At 45.0% G+C, this 9,792-nt stretch overlaps 1 protein-coding gene across 1 annotated transcript in view; it reads left to right on the forward strand.

The window, feature by feature from the left end:
- Abcc2 (ATP binding cassette subfamily C member 2) overlaps positions 1–9,792 on the forward strand; it is a 56,687-nt gene that overhangs the window by 11,326 nt on the left and 35,569 nt on the right. The window contains exons 4-9 of the mRNA XM_021205166.2: positions 1,112–1,246; positions 1,453–1,560; positions 2,104–2,159; positions 3,507–3,738; positions 6,744–6,907; positions 8,045–8,222. Of these exons, the coding sequence (XP_021060825.1) occupies positions 1,112–1,246; positions 1,453–1,560; positions 2,104–2,159; positions 3,507–3,738; positions 6,744–6,907; positions 8,045–8,222 (873 nt within the window). The remainder of the gene's footprint in view (positions 1–1,111; positions 1,247–1,452; positions 1,561–2,103; positions 2,160–3,506; positions 3,739–6,743; positions 6,908–8,044; positions 8,223–9,792) is intronic.

The raw sequence follows: 9,792 nt of genomic DNA on the forward strand, positions 1-9,792 counted from the left end.
AGCAGCAGCAGCAGCAGCAGCAGCAGCAGCTATATCTCTCCTACAGGGATCCTTTATTTGGGGAGAGGAACATAAAGTATTTTTTTTTAAACTATTGAATAGCTGCTGTCATATTAAGCAAGTGAGCTGACACAGAATTGTCTGGATTTATAATCTTTCACAAAAATTAGAGCCTTTGATGTTTGTGTGTGTTCGTTCAATACAACCTTGAACTCCCCTGGCTGTGCCTACATTCTGTAACACAGGCTGACACTCTTCCAGGTCTGTTGCCACTGCCCAGACAGAGGTGTCCTGGAGCTAGCTAACACAGGGCCAACTAGGTTGACTTTTCCCAACTCTTTATTCAATGACATTCTATTGGAAATTGAAGCTTTCCACAGCAGCATTGTGTGGACACAAAAACAGTTGACAATTGCTACAAGTCATAGCTTTTTTCCCTCCAGGACAGTGGTTAGAGGAACCAATATCTTTGAGTGAAATGATATAAGGCAAGGTTTGTGGTTTTAAAAAATCAGTTCCTGGGCTGGAGAGATGGCTCAGCAGTTAAGAGCGCTGACTGCTCTTCCAGAGGTCCTGAGTTCAATTCCCGGCAACCACATGGTGGCTCACAACCATCTGTAATGGGGATCCGATGCCCTCTTCTGGTGTGTCTGAAGACAATGACAGTGTACTCATATAAATAAAATAAATAAATCTTTTTAAAAAAATGAGTTCCTTAGATCAATATTATAGAATTAAGATATAGTCACCCGGTACCTATGCATCAGTCTCTTCCTCCTCAGACCAACCACTGCCTGTTGGTAATTTCCTTCTGTCCTGAAAAGGTTTTCATAACTCTCAGAATAGCCCCACTTCAAGTCAGCAGCAACGCTCTGCTTTCTTGCTAACTCTGCACCTAAGTGTAGAGATGAAACGCCAGAAGAGAGGGTTCCATAGAGTCAGGGGAGACATGTAAAATTGACATTCATGTATTCACTGCCTGGCTAAATTAGCTTCTACGATCCCCTCTCTCGGCTCCTCCCCCCACTCCCATGTCCCCATGTTCTCTGACAGCCATCTTCCCGGTCCTTGGTGGTGACACTGCTCTTCGGGGTTGTACATTTTCCTCCAGCTCCTGGTGTTGGTGATCCAACACAGCAGGCAATGGTGTATACAGAAGAACTCTTGGTTCCTGTCCATGTTCTGGATTCTCTCTCTATTATGCGGTATATTCCAGTTTCAGACTCTGATACGAGCACTCCTGAAGGTAAGGGGGAAAGGGAGACTCCTCACCTACAAAGGTGCTTGTTCTAGACCCTCTGGTAGCCAATCGAGGTCAGCGAGCATGGCCTCAAACAGTCTGAGTTTGGGGATAGTGTCGTGCCAGAGGGCTTAGTGATAAACCAGATTGTGATAAAAGACTCCATTTTGTTTGTTTGTTTGTTTGTTTGTTTGTTTGCCTTGAATCCACAGGATAGCAAGTCCAACATGGCCTATTCCTGCCTGTTCTTCGTCTCCTATGGTTTCCAGATTGTCATTTTGATCCTTTCAGCCTTTTCAGAATCAAGTGACTCAACACATGTGAGACTCTATATCCATTCGTTTCTTATATTATTTAACTGGAGGATGCACGAGCATAAGTAACTTGGGGATGTGTGGGTTTCATGGAGGTCTCCTGAGCCAGGGATGAGCCAGTATAGATTGAATGTCACTGACCCAAAACTCTAATGTCCAAAATTCCCCAAATTTGAAAACTTTCAACAAGGCTGTATAATATTAATATTGTAATTTGGAAAAACTTCAAAATCAGAGACATTTTTGGTCCCAAATTGTAGATAAGGGATACTCCACCTGTAGTATATAATGTTTTATATTTAAACAATGCTAAGTATATAGGAATACTGACTTTCACATTCACCTGTAAATGTTCTGCACAAGCTGCTAACTCACAAATCTATGCCAGAATATCTGGTTGTTAGCGTCTCCCGGTAAGCGCACTGACCAATCAGCACCTGAAAAATAGCTAGTTTCTGAAGCCAGGTCTAGGAAGTCAGTGTCTGATTTTAGAGCCCTACAAAGTTCTTATTTCCAACTGACTCACTTTTTGATGATTTTATTTTTCAGGCCCCATCAGCTACAGCTTCATTTCTGAGTAGCATTACGTTTAGTTGGTATGATAGGTAAGAAATGCCTGGATTATAGGGTTCTTATATCCTTATATGCTAACTTCTTTGACAATGAAAAAAAAAGCTCAATTTATAAAAATGCCTGCTGTGGCCTCCATTTCTCTTCCATTTAGATTCTGAGAGTGTTAAAATGTGTAGGTCAGTTCAATTCCGCCCCTTGGTTGGACTGATTCGAATGAGGAGGAGAAACGGGAAGGTGATCGTTTCTCATAGCCTGAGAGTTCCATGGGAGAAACAGAAGGAGAGACAGCAAGACAGGGAAGAGCGCACCTGGAGGCAGGCAGTGTGGAACAGGACGAGAGAAAGGGAGATGTTCAGCCTGGGCTACCAGAGGGTCTACAACAGGAATCTTTGTAGTTTGTGGACTCTCTGTCAGGCTGGTGAGGCCCATGAGTGTTTTAGATATATTGGACACAGACTATAAACGTGGCCAGAGTATCTAAAGGGCAAGTTTGTGGGGCTGGAGAGGTAGCTCAACACCTAGGACTCTTGTTCTTCTTTCAGAGGATCTGAATTCAGTTCCCAGAACTCACATCAAGAGGCTCACTTCCTCCTGGTAACCCCAGCTCCAGTGGGACCTCAGGCCTCCACTCTATACAGGCACCTGCACACATGAACACACACTCTCATACACACACACACACACACACACACACACACACACACACACAATTTAAAGTTAAAACAAAGCAAATCTGTGACATAGCAATGCGCGTACTTTAAAATCAACTCATTAAATTTAAATATCTAATGACAAGGATATCTTAAATGTCTATCTTATAAGAACCATAATTTGGAAGCAGCAATTAGTGTAAGTTAGCTGTGAAGACATCTATGGTTCTTCCTGGTAACAAAGACACCATGTTATGCTCATATTAGGAGAAAAGGCTGGATCTCAGTTATGAATTGTTACAAATAAAGATGCAGCTAGTGTTGCATTCATGTTCTCCAGCCCCAATCTAGAGACATTGTGTGAGGTCAGTGGTGAGGTCATGCCACTTCCCAAGGGCATCATGGAGTTCCCTCAAGGGCATGCCGGAGTGTGGAGAGGTGGTTAGTTCTTGAAGGGGACGGAGCAAGAGCAGGAGGAGATGATGCCTTTGACTTTTGATTCAGTAGAACCTCTCCCCGTCTCGTCTCCATGTTGTCTTCTAGCACATTCTGTTGTCTCTGTGCTCTCCCCCACATTTCTGTCCAATAAAGGGCCAGGAGCTGTCGATAGTGGGACAGTAGAGAAGTCCAAACCTTCACCTCTCTGTCTCGGGTCTGGAGGCTAGGTTCTGATAGAAGCAGACTGACATAGCACAGAGGGGCTCAGCCTGTGGGCCATTCTTGTTCCAGCACTGTTCTGAAAGGTTACAAGCATCCGTTGACACTAGAAGATGTGTGGGATGTTGAAGAAAAGCTTAAAGCCAAGTCACTCATCAGCAAGTTTGAGACGATTGTGACAAAGGACCTGCAGAAAGCCAGGCAGGCTCTTCAGAGGCGGCTGAAGAAGTCCCAGCAGAGCCCTGAGGGCATGCCACACGGATTGACCAAGAAGCAGAGTCAGAGCCAAGATGTCCTTGTCCTGGTAACTGTGACCCAAGTGTCTGTGTGAGTGCCCTGTGTGTCTCAGGCAAGGAGCAGTGCCGGGTCTGACTTCTTTCAGCTTTCCATACTCTTCTGTGTGCTTTGCACTGCACTTTACATTAATGATATACACAGTTCTAATAATGCCTGAGTGGTGGATGCATGTGTGTATTGTATACTGTTGCTTCTCCTATGGAATACATTTGAATTTTTTCATGGTGTAAAATAGTAGTAGCAGTAGCAGTAGCAGTAATAATAACAGCATTAGTAGGGCTAGTAAGATGGCTCAGTGGGCAAAAGCACTTACCAAATGAATCCGGTGACCTGAGTTTGAATACCTAGATAAAAGCTAGACACAGTAGAACAAATATCTGTAACTCTAGTGTACCTACAGGGAATGGGAACTAGAGACAGGACAATACGCAGAAGCTCTTAGGTCACTAAGGCAGATTGCTGCAGCAGAGGAGACGCCTATCTCAGACAAGGTAAGAAGGCCAAAGCTAACACAGGATGGTTGGTCTGACATCCATGTTCACACTTGGGCATACCTGTAACCATCACTCCTACACACAAACACCCTCTCTTTCTCCCCACAGGCATGTGCGCACACACGTGTGTGCATGCACCGGCACACACGCACACACTCATTTCTAGAAACAGCTTTGGATTGGAAGTCAGCATTAGTAGCTAATGCGTTAATCCCCTTACTCAGACATATTCACTGAGCGCAGACGTGTGTCTCTTTGGGTAATGGGTACAGGGAACAAGCCTGAGAGGGAGCTCATCTATAGAGAACTTAGGAAAAGAGGAACAAGCGATGCATATGCCGAGGGTGATCAATACTAACGAGAAAGCAAAGCAAGCATGGCACAGTGACTCCTCAGGGAGCCCAGGCAGGAGGATCTTAAGATTGAGAGCAGTCTGGGCAGCACCGTGAGACCCATAGCGAGAGAGGGAGGGGGGGAGAGGGAGAGAGGGAGAGAGAGAGAGGGAGAGAGAGGGAGAGAGAGAGAGGAGGGAGAGAGAGAGAGAGAGGGAGAGAGAGGGGGGAGGGAGAGAGAAAGAGAGGGACAGAGAGAGGGGGGACGGAGGGAGGGGGGAGAGGGAGAGAGAGAGAGAGGGAAACGGCCTGGATGGGCAGGGGAGAGATGGGAGGGCAAGAGAGAGCCTGCTTCACAGGTTGATGAGCCTGGGTTTGATTGCTCACACCACAAACACAGAGAAAGAGGATGGGGGCGGTGTGGGCACGGGAAGAGGAAAGGGAAGATGCCCCCATCCCAGAGGCCTGGAAGCTAGAAATCTGAGATCAGGTTATAGGCAGGATCATTTCCCCCTGAAACATGGAGGAAAGAATGAGTTCTGCCTTTCCTGCTTCTGTTCTATGCCAGAAACCCTAGGTATCCCTTGGCTTGTAGGTGCACAGTCCATTCTGTGCCTCAGTTGTCCCAAAGCTACCTTATCCCTATCCCAACTCTTCCAAGGGCACCAGTCATGCTGGACTATAGACTATCTTAAAGACCAGTTTGCTTACACTCACACTGATCCAAGTTCAAAGGGGGCACACTCAAGATACTGTGAGTTGGGACTTTGTATTAGTCAGGGATGTCTAGAGTAACGGATCTTATAGCATAAATCTCTCTATATATATAAATATATAGAAAGAGGATTTATTAGAATGATTTACATGCTGAGGTCCAGCTAGTCCAACAATGACTGCCTATGTATGGAAGTTCCAAGAATCCAGTAACTGTTCAGTCCACAAGGAAGAAATGGACTTTATATTGAGTGTGAGAAGAAGCAGGCAAAGAGAAAGCCCTTCTCTCTTCCATGTCATTTCTCCAGGTTTCCTCAGAAACTGTGGCCAAGATTAGAAGTAGGTCTTCCCACTCCAAAAGATCTGGATTAAAGGTGCCTTTTCACCTCAAAGATACAGATTAGAGGTGGGAAGACCCACTTCTAATGATCCAATTAAGAAAAAACATCCCTCATAGGTGTGCTCAGCCAGTTTTGGGTTTTAGTTAATCCCAGATGTAGTCAAGTTGGCAACCAAGAACAGCCACCACAAACCAGGTATAGAGGCACACGCCTTTAATCTCAGCACTCAGGAGTTCGAGGCCAGCCTTGTCTGCAAAGCGAGTTCCAGGACAGCCAGGGCTGTTACTTACACAGAGAAACCCTGTCTCGAAAAACCAACCAAACAAACAAAAAAGAAGAACCTCCACAGACTTCATCAGACCTTTTTTGAAGAATAGAATTCAAATTACAACATGCTCCAATAACCCCATAAAAGAGCAACAGAAAAGTCTCCTGAGCATCCAAGATACTGATCAGCAGATTCCCAGCAGATTCCTTCACTGTCCGAACACCCCCATACACAGGACCTCGTCCCGTGTTACTTGTGAGGTCGTCACCAGAGAAGGCTGCTCAGACATGGGTTTAAGCCAATGGAAGGCCTTTATTAGCCAGCCAGCAGCTAGACGGTTGTTAGTCTGCATGGGCTGGGTCTTTCTGTTTGGCAGTCAGTACTGTCTCTGAGCTGGATTTTGTGGTACGTCCACCACGGAGTCAGTTATGCTACTGTCTGGGGCCTTGTTACATACTGAGCTACAACTCCAGACCTCGGATTTTTAAAACAGTCTTTTTTTTAGTGTAGTTACAGCTGGCTTTGAGCTCACTGTGTAGCTCAGGCTGGCCCCAAAGTCACAATCCACCTGAGCCTCCTGAGAACTGAAATCCCAGTTGTCTGTCCACGCGCATCTTTATGATGTTGTCTCTCTAGTTTAGTTGTCTGCTTTCGCAGCCCGAAAGAGATTATAAGTTGGAGATTATAAGAGAAGTGGGGGGTGCTGGGGGTGGGCAGGCGATGAAGAGACAATTACAGCTATACAGAGAGGGTAACCTGCTTGTAAGCCCTGCTGAAGCCTGGAGCCATTCCGAGCACACAGTCTTAACCAGTCCTGTAATGCACAAGTCTGTGAACATGGTCGTTTTTGGTTTTGTACCTAGGAAGAAACTAAAAAGAAGAAAAAGAAGTCTGAGGCCACCAAAGACTTTCCCAAATCCTGGTTGGTCAAGGCTCTCTTCAAAACCTTCTATGGGGTGATCCTGAAGTCGATTATTCTGAAATTAGCACATGATATTTTTGTGTTTCTGAATCCTCAGCTGCTGAAGTGAGTATGCAGGACTTGCTGCCTCCCCCTTCCTTTGTATGTGTAGGCAAGAGCGTTCGTTGAGTTCCTAGTTTTGAGAAACGTCCGGACTTTTCTTCCACTTCCCTGCTTTGCGCACAGGAAAGGCACAGGGCAGTCTTGCTGATCTAAGATAGCACTTTTGCCTCTCTTTTCTGTGAGCCTCTCTCCTTAGAGGAGGCCATACACTCTTAGACCTCTTTGTTATTAAAATGAACTAGTGGACCTGAGCCACACCCGAGAGGTGGCAAGCCTCAGGACAGAGTGACTAACCTCATCTCTAGTGTGTAGGGTGCTCATGACAAGGCTTTGCAATTTGCCACTGTGTGGAGTGAACAGCCGGCTGGAGAGCCCTTTACCTTGTACAGGTATGGGCTTGCATTGTCTGAAAATGTATTGATTCATGCTACTCCCTATGACAGAGCTGAAACATCACAGTGGTGTGTGTGTGTGTGTGATGTATGTGTATATGTGTGTGGAGTTTGTGTATGTGGTGTGTGTGTGTGAATTTCTCTAAAGATACTTTTTTTTTTCAGTCTCTCTATGTAACCCAGGCTAGCTGACATTAAACTCTTGGTTCTCCTTCCTTAGCACCTGAATACTAAGATTACATGTCTTAGGGTGACCATTACTTTGATGAAGCATCATGATCAAAAGCAAGTTGGGGAGGAAAGGGTTTATTTGGCTTACACTTCCATGTTGTAGTCCATCTTTGAAAGAAGTCAAAGCAGGGACTCAAACAGGGAGGAGCCTTGGGGCAGACAGCTGATGCAGAGGCCATGGGTGGCTGCTGCTTCTTGGCTTGTTCCTTATGGCTCCTTGAGCCTGCTTTCCTACAGGACCACCAGCAGAGGGATGGCTCCCATCACAATTAGCTGGGTCCTCACCCAAAAGTCACTAATTAAGAAAAATTCCATATAGCCTTGCCTACAGCCTGATCTTACGTAGGCAGTTTCTTAATTGAGCTTTCCCCTTTGGGGCTGACTTTAGTGTGTGCCTGGGGCAATTCTGGTTGTTTTGTCACCAATAAAGCAAGTGTGAGGCTTTGGCTGTGCAGAGGAGGAAGAGGAGTCCTCGGGGACCTACTGAGTATCACTTAATCCGCTTTTGTTCCTGCAGATTTCTCATTAGCTTCGTGAAAGACCCTGACTCGTATCCATGGGTTGGATATATCTATGCAATCCTAATGTTTGCTGTGACTCTCATCCAGTCTTTGGCCCTTCAGTGTTATTTTCAATTTTGTTTTGTGTTGGGGATGAATGTACGGACAACCATCATAGCTTCTGTATATAAGAAGGTAAGTGGTCATGTCAAATATAGCCAAAACAAAAATAAAAAATAAAACGCCTAGTAAGCATAAACAGTTATTCCAAGATTGAGGAAAATTTGATAGAAATGAATTTTAATGTCAACACTTAATTTTGATGAGTTATAAGGGTTCCTTCCCTAAGTGCATCTTTGAAATGCAAACATGAAATGTGTTCTTGGTACTGAGCATCCGAGGGAGCAGGTACCCAGGGTCTACTATCCAGCCCTGATGCTGTCCAGCCCTGATGCTGTCCAGCCCTGATGCTGTCCAGCCCTGATGCTGTCCAGCCTTGAAGGCTTAGATGCTAGTGTTCCTTGCCTCTCCTGACAAAATCAAAGCCTTGGGAAATAAGGTAAAGCCAGAAAATTAGCAGTTACCAACCCTTTCCCTTGCCATTGACTTATTCCTTATTCTCCTTACATCCTCTCATTGCCGAGATCTGCAGGGTTAGGAGGTGTTCCATTTGCTTGAGATGGTTTTGCTCATCTTTCCTCTGATACATACTTTTTAAAATTACATTCATTTATTTAGTTTTGTGACTGTGTACATGAGTATGTGTGCATGTTAGGAATGTGTGTATGTGTGTAGGTATATATGTGTGTGCATGTGTGCATGCATGTGTGTGTGGTGTGTGTGGGTATGTGTGCGTGTGTGTATGCATGCATGCATGTGAATGTGTATATGTGTGTGTATGCATGTGTGTGTATGCATGCATGGCATGTGCGTGTGTGTGTATGCATGTGTGTGTATATATGTGTACGTATGTGTATGCATGTGTGTGCGCATGTGTATATGTGTGCATGTGTGTATGCATGTGTGTGTATATATGTGTACGTATGTGTATGCATGTGTGTGTGCATGTGTGTATGTGTGCGTGTGTGTATGCATGCATGCATGTGTGTGTATGCATGTGTGTGCATGCATGTGTGTGTGCATGTGTGTATGCATGCGTGTGGTGTGTGTGTATGTGTGCGCGCGCGCACGCGTGGGTAGGTGAGAGGACAGCTTGCAAGAGTTGGTTCTCTCCTCCTATGGTATGGGTTCTGATGATCAAATTTAGGTTATCGAGGTTTGGTGGCAAATGTTTTTACCTGCTAAGCCATCTCTCTAGTTGATATCAATCAACTAAAGCAACCAGGACAGATATTTAGGACAGGCTAGCTACCTTTTTTTTTTTTTTTTTTTTGAGACAGGGTTTCTCTGTACAGCCCTGGATGTCCTGGAACTCCTGCTGAAGCAGCCTCCTTACTATAGTATCCATTTGAATATCCCTAATGATTAATGATACCGCATATCTTCTCATACATTCCCTTCTGTCTGCCTAATTCCTTTGGAGAACTACCTGTCCAACCCTTTAAAAAGTAGGTTGGGTCTTTTGTTGTAAGAGTTCTTTGAGCTATAGCTATAGACAACACTTGGATCAGTGAGGAAAATCTTTCTCAGAATCCCCCAGCAAACTACCTTTGATTGCTAGGTCAATGCCAGCTTGATACAGCTAGAGTCACTGGAAAGGAGGAAGCCACTATTAAGAAAATCTCTCCATAAGATCCAGCTGTAG

Source organism: Mus pahari, chromosome 1, assembly GCF_900095145.1.
Source record: "Mus pahari chromosome 1, PAHARI_EIJ_v1.1, whole genome shotgun sequence".
NCBI lineage: Eukaryota > Metazoa > Chordata > Mammalia > Rodentia > Muridae > Mus > Mus pahari.